This window comes from Cyprinus carpio, chromosome A5, assembly GCF_018340385.1.
Source record: "Cyprinus carpio isolate SPL01 chromosome A5, ASM1834038v1, whole genome shotgun sequence".
In the NCBI taxonomy this organism is placed as follows: domain Eukaryota; kingdom Metazoa; phylum Chordata; class Actinopteri; order Cypriniformes; family Cyprinidae; genus Cyprinus; species Cyprinus carpio.
The window spans coordinates 9575044-9592428 of record NC_056576.1 but is presented as its reverse complement, the minus strand read 5'-3'; the positions used below and the strand labels follow the sequence as shown (position 1 = coordinate 9592428).

General features: G+C 40.1%; 2 protein-coding genes across 3 annotated transcripts in view; both read left to right on the top strand.

Moving 5' to 3' along the window:
• The window catches only part of kat6a (K(lysine) acetyltransferase 6A), a 42639-nt gene extending 31877 nt beyond the window's left edge, over window positions 1-10762 (top strand). For both annotated transcript variants that reach the window (XM_042753330.1, XM_042753335.1), the window contains exons 11-17: window positions 2211-2372; window positions 2847-2940; window positions 3087-3318; window positions 3725-3914; window positions 4030-4716; window positions 4912-5170; window positions 5286-10762. In XM_042753330.1, coding sequence (XP_042609264.1) covers window positions 2211-2372; window positions 2847-2940; window positions 3087-3318; window positions 3725-3914; window positions 4030-4716; window positions 4912-5170; window positions 5286-8536 — 4875 coding nt within the window. In that variant the 3' untranslated portion in view covers window positions 8537-10762. The remainder of the gene's footprint in view (window positions 1-2210; window positions 2373-2846; window positions 2941-3086; window positions 3319-3724; window positions 3915-4029; window positions 4717-4911; window positions 5171-5285) is intronic.
• A 1068-nt stretch (window positions 10763-11830) lies between these two features.
• ap3m2 (adaptor related protein complex 3 subunit mu 2) lies at window positions 11831-17259 on the top strand. Its single transcript, XM_019097519.2, has 9 exons — window positions 11831-11983; window positions 12328-12608; window positions 13085-13256; window positions 13345-13482; window positions 13604-13689; window positions 14457-14590; window positions 14909-15116; window positions 15523-15667; window positions 16353-17259. The coding sequence occupies exons 2-9, from the start codon at window positions 12336-12338 to the stop codon at window positions 16451-16453; spliced, it is 1257 nt and encodes a 418-aa protein (XP_018953064.1). The 5' UTR covers window positions 11831-11983; window positions 12328-12335; the 3' UTR covers window positions 16454-17259.
• Window positions 17260-17385: the final 126 nt, after the last annotated feature.

Here is a 17385-nt window from a genome sequence, read left to right as displayed (position 1 = left end):
CAGCAGAGACATAAGCTCATCCACACTCTAGTCATGCACACGCAAATGTGTGTTTTCATACGTGCTGAGCCAACAAAGGAAATCTCATTCACACTGATTCACACTCACTCCCACACTGGCTCAGGCAATAACATCCGCCCACTTCCTGCCCTCACAAGGTGTTGTAATGATGCCGCACAGCAGGGTGATAAATGAAGAACGGTAAGCTCTCATTGTTCCAGAATCACTATTGTGATTTACTACATCCTTTGTGTTTCTATGAAAGAACATTTAGGTGTAAACATGACATGCAGATCTGAATCAGTGTGGTCCAAGTCAACGCTGACAGACCATATTTTACTGAGATTACATAGTCAAGTTCACACACTCAAGAGTTTGGAGACTGACAACAATATGATTCTCGAATTCTCCAGTACAGAAAACATCTTACAGGACCATCCTGCTTACTATCTATATGAACGAATAACCCTTTTTGATTTGGTCTAATGTGATTGTTTAACTTCAAAAGGCTTTGTTTGATTTGAATAAAAAAATATGAGCATTGTACATTTGAAATAAAAATGGGGTACTGTTGGCTCGCTGTTTCAGAGCACTTCACAAACCAATGAATAGTTTGCATTTATGCCAAGTGATTGCAATGTTTACTTTTTGGTATTTATATTGTGACATGTTAAAGATGGTTGTAAGAGTGCATATTTTATCTTTCATCTTTTTGATTGAGCAGCTGTGAGTAGTAACAGACATTTACATATATTTGTTTAGTAGACACTTAATATCCACATCAACTTACAAATTAAGGAATGCAAAAAGTGATTTGTCCTAAAGTGTCAATAACATTAGAGGTGCTAGCAAAATGAAAACATTATTTATATATATATATATATTTATATATAAAAAAAAAAACATAAAATAAAAGATGTTTTACATTTCAAGACTCTGTATTTTGGGCTTGTTTGTGTCATTTATATTTTGTATATACAATAATATGTATCTGGCAATTAATTCAATGTAAACCCATGTGGCTTCTCACTGGGCCGACCCGTCACAGGAAGGAAAGACTGAGAACATTATTTAACAAAAAGTGTAAAATCCAGTATCACTCGATTTGCAATTGAATGCCCCTATTTTGCTAAAATTGTTAAATTAATTTTTGGTTTATTTGCTATTGTTTGTAAAATAATGTTAAATTTAGTGATTTAATTTGATAAATTTTGATTTGTTGTGTTTGGATTAGATTTTAAAAACTAATTTTGTATTAAATTTTTTTGTGATGATTTTAAATAAGTTTGGCTTTGATGCACAACATAATGCCAGGTTCACACTGAATGATTTTAGATTCACAGTCCTGAAGTATTTGTCTTTGATGCAATGATTTATTTTGATTTTCTTACAGCCAATGAGAGAGCAAGATTCAGGGCAAGGGAAAGTTCAAGGGGTGGAATCATAATAGATTTGCAACAGAACATAAGCAACCAATCATTCTGTCCTACATATTTTTCTTTGTTTATTTATTTTTCATTTCTTTTTTTATTTATTTCAACTTGGACTGCAAGCTTGGACTGGAATAAATCCATTCTCATGTGAAAAAGGAACCGTTTATTATGTGATATTTATTTTAAAGTGTCGATTGTTTTGTTTGTGTTGTTTTTTGTCGTGTATCGTGTCTTGTGTGAGATTGCTGGGATGTGTGGTTTTTATTTTGTCGTGAGATCAACTGGGTGATTAGATGGTAAGTCGTGCATTGTTGGATGGTCAGCGAAAATCGTGCAGTGTGAACCTGGCATAACTAGTCCTCCAATGTGGTTCCATTCATAGCACAAGTTAACCAAATGTTAAACTCTCTCTACATTCATCAACACTACTCTGTGTTGTCGGGTAAGTTACTGCTTGCCTTCCTGTTTAGCCAGTTGGTTTTAGAGGCTCGGGTTTCAGAGCTGCTCCTGGTCTGGTCCTGACTCAGCAGGAGGGAGTTTCATGCCTCATGTCTCTGCTGCACAATTTCTTTCAAAATGTTAATATAGAATTTAGAAATTAAGAGTCTTACAGGCATTACATTTTGCAAACATGAATAAGGAATTGGAGTTGACTGTGAAGTGTAACAATATCTGAATCCTAGAAAATTCAGTTTAGGTTGTTGCTTAATTGCATCATGTCTGGTTAGGACACAATATGTCAACCAAAGGCTGAAAAACATATTTTCTACACTCCAGGTGGATGGAAATGTCAGCACAATATACTGTCAGAATCTGTGCCTGCTGGCCAAGCTCTTTCTGGACCATAAGACACTGTACTATGATGTGGAGCCCTTCCTCTTCTATGTGCTCACACAGAATGACAGTAAGGGCTGCCATCTCGTAGGATACTTTTCAAAGGTAAGCTAATCATTTCACAAACCTTTTTGATTTACTTTTAAGTGCACTGAAGTCAGATGACAATGTTGAGCAATTTGGGTTTGTTATTAATGCTATTTTTTTTTGCACATTATACTTCTATTGTGACTTGCTTACAGTAGATGGTTTGTTTGATTCCTTATGGGTTGATTATACTCCTGGAAAATATGTTTACAGTGAATCATTTTTATTTTATTATTATTCTTTTAATAAACAGGTTTTTGCTTATTTTGAGGGTGAATTGAGGATGCTGTTTATGCATTCGGTTTAAATAATTTTAAGAGCCATATTCACAACTGTGTATGTTTCAGCATGTGTTCCGTGTGGTTATTATGTGCATTTTTAAACAGAATAATAAGAATATTTTGTGGCACACAGATGGAAATGTGTTTGTTATATTTACTTTAATTTTACAAACTTTTGTGCTTCCCCCCCCCGCCCCTTTTCCATCTCCAGGAGAAGCATTGTCAACAAAAGTATAATGTATCCTGCATCATGATTCTTCCACAATATCAGCGCAAGGGCTATGGTCGATTCCTCATTGACTTCAGTAAGCACTCTGCATTATCTTTCCTCTGTTCCCTCAGTCTGTGAATTATTATTTTTTTTGAATAGTAAAGAAAATATTTGAGAATTATGCTCCTTCAGATAGTGTCATTAGACACCGAGGATAAACTGTAGTGACTCTCTCTGCAGGTTATCTGCTGTCCAAGAGGGAAGGCCAGCCGGGCTCACCAGAGAAGCCATTGTCAGACCTTGGCCGGCTATCCTACATGGCATATTGGCGTAGTGTGGTGCTGGAGTGCTTGCATGAGATCAGAGATCGGCAGCTCACCATCCGCAAACTCAGCAAATTCACTGGCATTTGCCCTCAAGATATCACGGCCACTCTACTTAATCTGAATATGCTGGAACAGAGAGGGGACCGGTAAGAGAGATGGCTGATTTTCATTGATTATAAATGGTTTTATGCTAATGTGAAATTATTACTTTTATTCAGTGAGGATGCACTACATTGATCAAAAGTGACTGTAAAGACGTTTGTTACAAAAGAGTTCTATTTCAAATATGTACTGTTCTTTTTTAACTTTATATTTAACAAAAATAACAAATGTTTCTTGAGCACTAAATCAGCACATAAGAATGATTTCTGAAGGATCATGTGATGCTGAAGCCTAGAGTAATGGCTGCTGAAAGTTCACGCTATTCACAGATATATTAAAGTAGAAAACAGTTATTTTAAATTGTTATATTACTGAACCACATTGTATTTTTGTTACTTTTTTAGCAGTCTGTATAGTTTCCTGATTTTTGATTTTCCTTTCTTGTTATAGGGTTATTATCCTGCGAAGAGAGAAGCTGGTGGATTCTCACATGGCCCGACTGAAGACCAAACCTCGTCTGCTTGAAGTTGATCCAGACTGCTTGCGCTGGACACCTGTTATCATCACCAACACAGTAGTATCTGAAGGAGAAGCGGATGAGGATGAGGAAGAGGAAGAAGGAGAGGCGGGACCTAAAGATGTAAGCATCTTAACATTTATTCAAGGTTCAGTAGATGAAGTATGCAGCATTTAGTTTGTGTACCAGTACATACTGAAGCTGAACTTCTATTCTATGCTTCTTGTCTCTTTTATAGGTCAAACCCAGTCACAAGAGCGCCCCACTCTCTTGGCATAAGAAAGGAGAAAGGGAAAAAGATGAAGAGAAAAAGGGCTTCCCAGCATTCCCAAAAAACCAAAGCTCTCCTCCATCCTCTTCTGTTTGCAACAGTGTTCTCAGTCCTGAACATTCTTCCCTTTTTCTTATGGCAAATGGGGAGCGCAGGGGACCTGGACGCCCCCCCAAAAACTGGTTATGGGGAAAGGTGAAGGATACACCACGTACAGGACCAGGTCGACCCCGTAAACTAAGGCCCCCAGATGATGACGATGATGATGATGATGAGGAAGAGGAAGAGGAGGATGATGACGAGAATGAAAGAACTGGGATTAATAAAGTGACAACATCACCAATGCTCTTGGCCTTAGAAAATGAGCCTGACTCCACATCAGCCTGTCCCTTTGAGGCTTCTAGGCACCCCGCAGTTCCATCGTCACGCAGCAGAGGACGGCCTCCACGGAAAAAGCGCGGCCCAAAACGCAGACTTAGTGAGGAGCCTGAAGATGACCTGCCGTTGTTGCCCCACACCACAAGGCTGAGTGAACCCACGCCAGCCTTTATCAGTGAGAGCAGTGAAGATGATGATGATGAAGATGATGAGGAAGAGTTAAGGGCTCGTTCACCACCTGTCCTCACCAAGCCCACATTAGGGCTAAAATGCAAGGTATGTGCGATATATTTTCATGTATGTATTTTTTTTTTTCTTTTGCATGAAACTTTTTTTTTAAATATAGATCTTAAAAATAAGTAGTAACAATTAGTAGTTTGATTGTAATATCAAAAGACTTTTTTAGAAAGATCTGGAAATAAAAATGTTGTGGATTATTCTAGAATTTTCTTTGGCTTCCTCCCCTTGTAGTCTCAGAAGTCCTTGCGAAAGCGACGTGTACGTCAGCGCAGCCATCCCCACAGCAGTGTAGTTACAGAGACCATCTCAGAGACAACTGAAGTTCTGGATGAGCCATTTGTGGATTCAGATTCTGAAAGACCCATGCCCAGATTAGAAGAGGAAACTCCATTTGGCAACCCTCTCCGACGCTACCCAGCAGCTCGCAAACACATGGGACTTGCCCCAAAAAGCATCAACAGAGGCAGTCTGACTGAATCGGAGGAAGATGGTTAGTATTTCGGTGGTTTTATATGTACAATCTTAAAAGTTTTGTGTGATGTTATTGTTTGCAATAGTGCGATTTCAAAAAATGCTTAAAGGATGGTTACCTCTTTTCTGTTTAGATCCCACTCCTGTGTTGAAGCCAGTTGCTGTCCTGAGAAGACCTGAACTTTCAGAGGCCACACAGAGAACAGGGGCAACAGCTGAGATGCCAGAGGTTCCAGTAAAAAGGAAGAAAGGCTGGCCTAAGGGCAAGAGTCGCAAACCACTCCACTGGAAGAAGCGTCCAGGCAGGAAGCCTGGTAGTGGAACCGGTCAGATGGCTGACACCAGTCTGGCAGATCCATCCTCAGAGGACCCACCACCCCCAAAGATCAAAATGAAGCCTGGCAGGAAACCTCGCAGCTATTACCTGCAGCGGGCCCAAGAGGAAACAGCCAGACAGGAGTTTGAGAGAAGCCGATTAGATCAGCAGCAGCTAGACAATTCAACATTGGAGGACAAAACCTGTAAAAGGACAGCCAGAGCCTTAACATCTGACCTCAGCCCTGAGAAACACAAAGACTCAGAAGAGGAAGATGATTTCCTTCAGGGCTTTAGAGAGACATCCAAACCCAAAAGGCGAGGTCGGCCTCCAAAAAATGGCAACCTCCCTCCCCCTGTACCCAAACCTCCCCCTGTGTCTGAGCCAGAGGAGGAAGATGAGGAGGAAGACAGACCATGGTCAGTTGAGAAGATCAGCCGTCCGCCTTCTCGTACCATGTCACAGTCTTCCAGCACCAGAGTCTCTCAGCCAAGAGCTAACACAGACATGGCAGATGCAGAGGAGGACGAAGAGCGGGATGTTGAAGACTGCGATAATGGGGTGAGAAAAGCAGTGACACCAGGCTCAGGAAGCCGGCGTAGTGATGATCATGATGCTGATGACGAAGGGGATGGCCGTCTTGAAGAGAAAAGTGACAACAGCAGTAGCACTAAAAGGAGAAAGGGCCCAGATTCTGAGGATGATGTGGAGGAGCAAGAGGATGAAGAAGAGGAACCATCATCACCTGCTCGCTCTCCCCCTGTGAAAGAAGAACCCCAGAGCAGTGAGGGTTTTTTAGACATACAGGCAAACGTGACACGGGATTATGTCAGCAAACAGGAAGAAGCTGAGGACGAGGAGGAGGATGCAGAGGAAGTGCAGGAGGTGAAGACTAGCTCTGCTGATACGGAAGAACGGCGACGACGAGAGCAGGAGGAATCTGCAGCGGCTGCGGCAGCTGTAGAGACAGTAACTGCCATCGCAGTGCCCTCTGAATCATTGGACTTGCAGCCTTTACACGTAGAGGATAAGACTGTGCTCATGATGGGGGCTGAGCATTCACACCAGCATCCTGACTTCAAAGATGACCTGAGCCACCAGCAACACACGCATCACCACAGTAGTGAGCTGGATCTGGAAACAGTGCAAGCTGTCCAGTCACTTACGCAAGGAGAAGCCCAGGAGGAGGATTCAGAGTCCCATGGAGCCTACCAGGATTGCGAAGAGACGCTGGCTGCCTGCCGAACCCTCCAGAGCTACAGTCACGGTGAGGGAGAGGAGGAAACACTAGCGCTGGTGGAAGATTGTGGAGCCTCCCAGCACAGTCCCATGCCCAACCCACCGATGCCCACATTACCGAACCAGTCTGTCCGTTCAGTCAACAGTCCTGGAATGACTCCTGGTCCTATGGACTCTGGACCAGGAGTGCCTGGTCCCACAGGAACAGGAGGGGGAACAGGTGTAGGGTATACTCAAATAACTCCTGAGCATCCCAGCTCTCTATCAGCTCCCTCATTGCAAAACATGGAGACCTCTCCCATGATGGATGTGCCATCTGTTTCTGATCATTCACAACAAGTGGTGGACAGTGGATTTAGTGACCTGGGCAGCATTGAAAGTACCACCGAAAACTATGACAATCCGAGCAGCTATGACTCAACAATGGGTGGTGGAGGTAACGGAGGAGGGAATGGAAGTAATGGAGGTGGCATGTCTGCAGCAGCAGCAGCAGCAGCGGTAGCAGCTTCCTCCTCTTCGTCGTCTTCGTCCTCTAGTTCAGCCACACCTTCGTCATCATCTTCGCAAGGCAACAGCTGCTCCTTCGTCTCAACTCCTGGGCTGACATCCTCTAGCACAGGCGTTGGCTCTCAGATTGCCATGGGTAGCTGTAGCCTTATCCAGCAAGCAGGTCCAGGACCAACCAATGGACCTGGTGCTAACAGCGGTAGTAGCGTCCCACAGCCTCCTCCCCCACCTCCTCCCCCTCCAAGCAGCACTCCAAGTTGCAGTATAAAGTCTCCGCAAGGCTGCGTCATTGAAAGGCCGCCAAGTGCCAGCCAGCAACAACAGAAGAAGGTCTCACAACCAACTCAACAACAGCAAAACCCTCAACCGCAGCCTCCGCCCTCTGCTCCACCACCCCCTCCACCTCAACAACAAGCACTCTCACAGTGCAGTATGGGAAATGGTTTCGCTTCCACACCCATGATCATGGAGATTCCTGAAAGTGCAGGCAGCGGTGGAGGAGGCCGGAGTTTGTATGACCGCATGGGCCAAGACTTTGGCGCTGGTGGTTATGGTCAACACTCGGCTTCTTTCAGTTTAGCCAAACTCCAGCAGCTAACCAACACCATCATGGACCCCCACGCCATGTCTTATTCACATTCAGCAGCAGTCACCTCATACGCCACAAGTGTTTCGCTCTCCAACCCAGGCTTAGCGCAGCTTGCTTCTTCCCCACACCCACCATTGCCCCAGGCTCAGCCCACTATGACCCCACCTCCCAATTTGAGTTCTGGCTCCATGAATCTTGGTTCCCCCTTGATCCAGTGCAACATGACAGGCGCTAATATTGGACTACCTCCCCCTCCCCATTCACAGCGGTTGCAAGGCCAAATGACCACAGTCAAAGGCCACATTTCAATTCGGTCCAAAGCCTCTCAGATTCCTACGGGCTCCCCTCACCAGCAACAATTGTACAGTCGCAGCTCTGGTGCTGTGACTATGCAAGGCTCCCCACGCACTCTAACGGTGCAACGTGGCATGATGACAAACCTCATGCCCACTCCTGCAGCCTACAACTCCATGAACATGAATCCACTCAATGCTGCCATGTCAGCTGGCTACCGCATGCCGCAGCCCATGATGAACAGCGGGTACCATAGTAACCCGCCCTATATGAACCAGCCGGCCCAGTACCCCATGCAGATGCAAATGGGCATGATGGGAGGGCAGGCTTACCCACAGCAGCCTATGCAGCCCAATCACCATGGCAACATGATGTACACGGGCCCCTCGCACCACAGCTACGCTGGCGTCCCCAAACAGTCGCCTTACATGAGCAGATGAGCACCAGAGAACAGGCAGAGAGAGACGTTCCCCACCGGACTCTGCATCTCTGTACTTTTTCCATTTGTATCCACCCTCCAAAGTCTGCGCAAAAAGGCAACAAGATAAGTGAGCTTGGTGGAATAAGAGGACATAGAGACTGCGACGATTTCTTTTCCTTGCTAAATATGTTGTCGTCAAGCTCTGATCCTTTTAGGTTCATTTCCCAGTTGCCTGAGCTGACGGAGCTGAGGAGATGATGATGATGGTCTGATCATGGGAGATGATTTAATGGACCTTTATTGTGGCAAGTGTCACGCTCCCACAGACCCTGTCTGCCGTGGTTGTACCAACAGGGGTTGGTCCACCGAAATGTCCGCCACTCCATCCGTGAGACAGAAGGGGTGAAGCATCAAAGCAGCTAAAGGGGAAGTGGACCTAACTTTTCAAACTGAGAAACATACATTTACGTTGTTATTGAACATACATTGAATCATGCACACAATCGTTCAATTGACATAGGAAGCCTTACCTAAATAGAGACAAAAGTAATTGTAGATGGACTATTTTGTTCTTTTTTTTATTATTATTATATTATTATTATTTACTTTATTTTTAATATGTTCTTTTTTTCAATGACTGTTGAAATGCTTGTGTTTCAGTCTGACCTTCTCATGCTTTATGTGTGTGGCTGTTCTGGACAAAGTGATTCACGCTCGCTCACTCATACACTCACTCATGAACACATTCACTTACACAGAGCTCTGTCGCCACTTGAGAGCTTACATGGAGGCACTTCTAGTTTGGACGCACAAGGCGTCCGAGGTAACTGTAAATCTGTGTCTTCCCAGTATGGAATCGTGTATATCCAAACGTAACAGTTGTAAGAGCCCAAATGGACGCCTGATAGTAATGACCATGCATTCATAGACTAAACCTGGACTAAACAGAAGTCCTTTGAAACTAGTTAATGTAAATATTCTGGTACTACCTGGTTCACAGCACAGACTCGAAATCCAGTACACACACTTTCACGAACACTCCACAGATGTCACTCGAGGGCACCGCAGTCAATAGAGGGAAGGTCTTTAATTCCATACTACAAAGCGTCCACACAATGTGGTGGGTAAAAAGGGTTTAACCACACAGGAGCACATCTGCAGAGCAGTTAGCATTGCAACTGTGCTCATCCAATGATGTTAATGATGCCTCCTAAAGTAGGCCTTACCGTGGCACCAGTAAGTAGCACTACTCGTACTCCAGCTGATCATGCGGTAGTGATGTTAGCTGTTTAGCCATGAGAGGGAGTTGTACAAATAAGTAGATCCGTGTCTGCAATGCACACATGGACAAATGAACACGCATACCCGGGATAAAGGTTAAAGTGCATGATGTCCTGAGATGGTTACTGTTTTAGGACAATGGGCAGAGAATTTCTTAATGTTCCAGTATTCATTGTCAATATGAGGAATCTTTCTCAAAGACCTGACGTTTAATGTATTATTTGTGAGCTTTTGTTTTTCTGAATTTTATCAGACTGGGCAGCTTTCTTTTATGACAAGCTGACTCTTTTTGACTTTAGAAGACTTATTGTAGAGAAAATGTTTTTTCTAAAATATAAAAAACGAAATTCTGACATGGATATTGGTACTGTCATTTTTTTCACTTCTGTTTCAGGAAAAAACAATGCATATTTTTTAGCTCGAATCTTGGGGTAATATTATTAAGAAATTCAAAACTAAAAAAAATTACAACTCACTTTTAGTGAATTTAAGATGCCTTTAACCTTTCCATTCCATCTCATCTCTAGAGTTTTCTATCTTTGTGTAGTATATTAATGCTATTTTAAAACAAAAGGAAAAAACGGATATCTAAAGGTCACTTAGCGTTATTTTCTTTTTTTCTTGGTTATTGTGCGTGTATAAGACAACTTCCTTACATCTATGAGGCATGTAAAAAATGAGCTCAGTATATTTCTGTCTGTTTATATTGCTTACCTTTTCGTATACTTTGTAATTGTACATGGTGAGTTGTAAGCTAAGAGAGACCCTGGTAGCCCGGAGAAAGAGAGAGAGCCAAGCTGGGGCGCTCGGTGATGGTCGGAAGCGTCCACCTTCCACTCCTCTCTGTTTTGTCCTTGTATGTATTTCCATTTATTCGTTTCCTTCTTTTTTTCTTAGCAAGTACTTTCAAAGAACTCTGTACATTTTAACATGAAACAAAAATAAATTATGTTGAGCCATTTCACTTGTTATTGCATTTCTTGAAAAATCTCTAAAGTTATGTGTATTTTAAAAAGGAAATCTCTTTTCTAAAAGTCATTCCACTCGATCATATCCGAGCCAGTCTATGGACAGGACATCTCTTTTAAACTCAACAGTTTAACTGGAAAGACTATTTCTAGACATTCAATAAACATTTAAATTGTTGTATATGATACTAAACTAACTTTACACCCCCATTTAATTGACCCTTTTGAGCTTCCGTCAAATCATGTCATTTGTTCACATTCTGAACACTGGCTAATCTTTCCAATGCCTCTAATTTAGTCGTGGGAGTCTTATAAATGAGTAAAAAACTCTTATTTAAGTGTAATGGCTGAAAAAAGGTTTTTGAACAATTCAATTATTAAACAAAATAGATTGTTTTTTCCATTTTTATTTTTCATTTTAAAATAAATTTCTTGAAGATCCTGATCATTCTATCAGAAAATCTTTGCCATGACATGGAAAAATGGTACTTATTGTTATCAGACAGATTTTTAATTGGAGAATCCCTTAAATGTACGTTATTTTAACAAGTGGCAGTTATAATGATAGAGTTGGTGTATAACCTGGGGACACAACTTCAAGCCTTTTGAATAAAATGTCTAAAACTGGAATTAGATTTGTTATTGTATATAAAAATGATCTACATAGAGAATAAATACAAAAGGCTTGATATATGCAAGTAATATATGGCAACAAAATATAATATGGATAGGGACAGGACAAAAGGACATCTTTATGGAGACCAAAATCTTTATTGTTTTTCTTGATATAAGAAAGAAAATGTCTGGAATAACAGTATAAGTTCGTATAACGCTTAAAGGACATACGGAAGTTTTTTATTGGTTGTAATAACGTAAATGTAATTCAGCAAGATTTAGAATCTAAGAAACTTGTGGCATTTTTAACCTCAATGCTACCTTGAGCCAATAAAACAACGCTGTGCAGTGACGTTTATTGGTCGCTATCCAATGAACTTCGAGTATAATACTCCAATCGCTTCCGCACTATATACCAATTATATATGGAGTGGGCGGGTACACGCGATAGACGTGGTCCGTCATTGGTTAGAGCGAATGACAATCATTTTTTTTTTGTTGTCTCAAAATAGCGGAGAAGGAAGCGATATTTCTGGTTCTGTCTACTATAAAAATCCTGTGAAGTGCCAGAAAGAAGAAGAAGAAAAATAGAAACAGAGATCGTGAGTATATTTACAATATGAGCATTTACGCCCAAAGAAAAAGAAACGGCAGATGGAAATGCGGAATGAATTAACCTTTTTTAATCCGTGGCTTGTCACAAGACAGTCCTGTGATGCGAGAGTGGGGAGGAGAAAATATTAACGTGAGGATGATGTGATGCCAAACCATCCCGTTCCTGTCCCCTCATCCGTGCTGGCAGCTCTTAAAAACAAAACCATTCATCTGTCCGGTAACCAGATAGGGATGTAGAATAACAAACGAGCTCAGAGGCCTATCGGTTACCCGTGAGGATGCTGGCAGGGTTTCATTTTGTGTTTCACATGTTCTAACTTTGTCTTTCCAGCTGCCAAGATGATACACAGCCTTTTCCTGGTTAACGCATCGGGGGACATCTTTTTGGAGAAGCACTGGAAGAGTGTGGTCAGCCGATCCGTCTGCGATTACTTTTTCGAGGCCCTGGAACGCGCCACGGAACCGGAGAACGTTCCTCCGGTGATCCCGACCCCGCATCACTACCTCATTAACGTGCTCCGCCATCGCATCTACTTTGTGGCCGTGATACAGAGCGAAGTGCCTCCTCTGTTTGTCATCGAGTTCCTCCATCGTGTGGTGGACACATTTCAGGTTTGAGGGGTTCATTTGATTCTCATACTTTACCTGATGGATGTGGCTGTACCATGTTAATACAGTTATTACTATGACCAGTGATGGTTTTGGATGATAACATGAAACATCAGTATATATAACATGTACTGTATGAGTACCATATTAATAGACCAAGGTATTTTCACGTTATATTATACTTTATAAAATAAAAACACTATAATACTATGTGAAATATCATGTCATTAAAATAACATAAAGAAAAAAAACAATGCAATGTCATAGTATGTTTTGTTATAACTTTGATCATTCAGTTTTAGCAACCACTGCCTTAATTAAAGAAAATTATGGAAAGTTACTTTAATATTATATTTTATACAAACCATAGCAGGTGCATGGTACTTTTCCATTGTCATGAACTACTGTTCTGTTTTATCAAATATTTTACTGAATTTACTATAATTTACTATATTATTGCGTTATGTTTTACTTTCCAGGACTATTTTGGGGTTTGCACAGAAGCAGCTATTAAAGACAATGTTGTTGTGGTCTATGAGCTGCTGGAGGAGATGCTGGATAATGGCTTCCCACTGGCCACCGAATCAAACATCCTTAAAGAGCTCATTAAACCTCCTACCATCCTGCGCACAGTGGTGAACACCATCACAGGTATTCTGTGGTATTTGGTTGTGTATTAAATATCTGTAAGCTTTTAAATCCATGATAATAATTCATTCTGTTTGTTATCTGTGCTCAGGAAGCACTAATGTTGGCGAGCAGCTTCCTACAGGTCAGCTGTCAGTAGTACCGTGGCGGCGCACAGGTGTCAAATACACCAACAATGAAGCTTATTTTGACGTGATTGAAGAAATCGATGCTATCATTGACAAATCAGGTTTATCTTTTTTTTATATATGTTAATTACTTACAGATATAACCGTAAAACGCAGATGTCTTTGCTGTCAAACCTTTGAATCAGTCCATCATTTATAAATGTTTATATTTTCTCCCCAAAGGATCAACTATCACAGCAGAGATTCAGGGAGTGATAGATGCCTGTGTCAAACTTACAGGAATGCCTGATCTCACCTTGTCATTTATGGTAAATCTGGACATTTTTCTAAATAAAGGTTGTTTTGTTTAACTTTTTGAAGTCCTGAACAACTTGGCCTGGAGTTTTAGGATGTGTTTGAATTGTAAAAATACCCTGTTCACAGCAGTGTTGCTATTTGTAACTAAAGCTATTACAATGTATGTTTGTTATAAAGCTGAAAATAAAATTAAATATAAACATAACATGGAAAAACGTAAACCTATTTTATTGAAGTTAGATGCCAAGATAGCATTTTTAATTTTCATTCAAGTTTTTTAAGTACTAAAATTGCAAAAACTAAAATGTGTGTGTGTATATATATATATATGAAAAAAGCACATAAGAAAAATACTAAAGTTTTATTAAAGTTAAAATATAAAATGAAAACAAATAAAAGCTCATTTACAGTACTAATGAATAATATAATAGTATATAACTAATAATAAAATGTGTTCAGTTGGCCGTGTGAATCGTATAAGATGCTTCAGTATTTTGATACATTTAAAGTTGCACTCTGTAATGTTTTGCTTGTGTTTTTCTGGCCAGTAAGATCTCTTGACACCTTTACCTTTCAAAATGGCTATCCAATTTTTTAGATGTCAATCATTTTTACTGTTATCAGAATTTGCATTTATGCTTTTGAATTTGCAATTATGCAATGAGGGACAAATTACCAACTGCACTTTGAAGTGCAAGTTTGTAATATATTCTATATTACTGCATACTAACCCACATTTTCTTCTTTACATTTTATTCCTACATCTTTCATTCTGTAGAATCCTCGACTCTTGGATGATGTCAGCTTCCACCCCTGTGTTCGGTTCAAGCGCTGGGAAGCTGAGCGAATTCTGTCCTTCATCCCACCAGACGGCAACTTCCGCCTCCTGTCCTACCACGTCAGCTCTCAGAAGTGAGAACCTCCCAAAGTCACAATTCTTCATATGCTCATCGAGTCTACATTTATTTGATAATAATACAGTAAAAACAGATATATCGGGAACAGATATATATAATTATTGCAATTTAAAATAACTATTATATTTAATTTTTCTTAAAATTTAATGTATTCATGTAATGAGCTGAATTTTCAGTGTCACATGATCCTTCAGAAGTCATTGTAAAATTGTAAACTCTTAAATACACATTAAGAGTATCTGCCTTTGCTTGTGTTATTTTACAATATAATGGACAGTTATGACTGTGAATGCTTTATTTCTGTGTTCTTCAGCCTGGTGGCCATCCCGGTGTATGTAAAGCATAACATCAGCTTCAGAGAGGGCAGTTCTCAGGGTCGTTTTGAGCTCACCCTCGGCCCAAAGCAGACTATGGGTAAGGCGGTGGAATCAGTCCTGGTGAGCAGTCAGCTGCCCCGCGGCGTCCTCAACGCCAACCTCAACCCCTCTCAGGGCACTTACACTTTCGATCCTGTCACCAAGGTAAATAAGCATTTATTGTTTTCTGTGTTCGTTGTTCTTTATGTGGTTCTGATATTCAACTAAGAACAGACTTGATTGGATTTTTTTATTTGTTACATAGTCTTTTAAAAGTCAAGAGTGTTATTTTTCCCTTTGCATTTTATTTTCACATGTGAAGCTAGAACGTTCTCTGTGATCAACTAATAATAATTAGTTCAATGATGAGAAAAGTTAAATGCATAAATAGCAGGTCATAGTAATTTTACAGATATTGGCTCTTTTTTTTCCTTCTACATTTTGATTGAAACACACAGCAAAATATAATTTAATGCTGTTAGCACACACATCAATCTTCTGATTTAGTTTAATGTGAATGTTTAACTGGTGGTAGCTGCATATTAATGATACAATTAACTGTTTTTTGCAGCTTTTGTCATGGGATGTGGGTAAGATAAACCCCCAGAAATTGCCCAGTTTAAAAGGATCTATGAGTCTCCAGGCTGGAGCCTCCAAACCTGATGAAAACCCAACAATCAACATCCAGTTCAAGATTCAACAGCTGGCCATTTCAGGTACCATAGATTAGTGGTTTCTTAACTGACTTTGCTTCAGATTTTACATTGGACTTAAAGTTGCCACCCAACACACGGTACTAAGATTGTTTAATGAGATAGTAGAATAACAAAAATCATATATATTATACACTATTAAAAGCATTCCAGCCATACTAGTTGTTTTCAAACAGCAATAGTTATGAATTACACGTTTAAAAAAAATATGCTTAGGCTTTCAATTCACATTTATTTCTGGATGTTTTGTGTATTAAATGTGCACTGTAGAATTTGCCACATAGGATATAAAATGTATTGAATTCAAATATATAATATAAAATAGATTTTCTTCTGTTTAAAATAAAGGTGAACAGAGACATTTTCACAGTTGACCCTCAGTCATTAAATTGTTTCTTTAATCTCCCACAGGGAATGTAATAAAGCACAATGTATATGAATGAGCAATTGAGAACATTCATGACAATTTTATTATGTGGCCAGGAGATGGAGCTGTTTTAATTCGGAAACATGGTTTGAGCAGCTGCTGGTGTAACATGGCACTGTAGGACAGCATTTCAAGCTCACATTGACTGGTCATTGATTTAGTGCTTTTAGCAGTCACAACCTGTCCCCAAAGACTCTATTGTGACAAATACAGACCTGTTTTGCAACTGACATGTTTGCTTTCGGCTTTTTCACCCAACAGGTCTGAAAGTAAATAGGTTGGACATGTATGGCGAGAAGTACAAACCTTTCAAAGGCATCAAATACATGACCAAGGCTGGCAAATTTCAAGTCCGAACCTAGATGACCTCATTCTTCTTCCATTCTATAATTTATTCAATTGGTTTACGGCAAAATGGGGACAAAGAAGAGGGAACAAGTTTGAGAAAATACATGACCTTTGGAATGCATTTCAGGATCAGTTCAGGAAAATGTATGATAAGACTGTCGGAGCATGTGAAGTCCAGAGAGGCGATATTGTTATTAACACTATCAAAATGTGCTTTTACAGGTCCATCCAAGTTAAAGGGACAGTAACTACATTTCTGAGCCTCATTTTCTTATTTAATTTTTTTTATTTTTTATTTGCAGCTTCTTTGGATTACTGTTGCTCTCAAACCTCCGTCTCCTCTTCATACCCTTTCTTAGTTTATTTCTTATTTTCAGTTTTATAACTCTTCACACTGTATTACCATCTTCAATGTTTTGAGTCTCATTCCTTCATGAGATGGAGCTGCACTGTTATGTATTGATCTGTGCTCTCCTCCTCTGAGAAGTGAGGCGATAGGTGACTCATTTCTGCATTGCAGAACAATAATCTATTATTACTATTACAGACTGACTTTGTCCTCCGTCCCCAATGATTGTCTGCAAGGTCATTTTACATTGTTAAACACTGTACTTTTTCTTTGTTTACTGTAGTATTTTGACCGTATACATATTTTGTTTAAATGTTTCTTTTATTATTTATTGCCTATCTGACAATAATCAAAATTTTAACGCATAACTGACCATGACAATTTATAATAATGCTATACGTGATGCTTGATTGTTCATTGTCTCATGTTTTACCCTGAATGCTACATGCATTAAAAAAATATTTTGGAATTTATTTATGGTATTTGTATACAGTACTTTCGTATGTAGTGTAGTTTTAGGTGTTTTTTTAGGGTTTTTTTGATGTTGATTTTTTTATGGTTGGTTTTGTATGAGATATTGACTGAGTGGGAATATGT

Excerpts from the sequence above, each read along its gene's own strand:
- ap3m2 (XM_019097519.2), top strand. The coding sequence starts at position 12,336 with ATGATACACAGCCTTTTCCTGGTTAACGCATCGGGGGACATCTTTTTG. Across the intron at positions 13,690-14,456 it reads ATCTCACCTTGTCATTTATG|AATCCTCGACTCTTGGATGA; the intron begins GTAAATCTGGAC and ends TTCATTCTGTAG. Across the intron at positions 15,117-15,522 it reads CTTTCGATCCTGTCACCAAG|CTTTTGTCATGGGATGTGGG; the intron begins GTAAATAAGCAT and ends TGTTTTTTGCAG.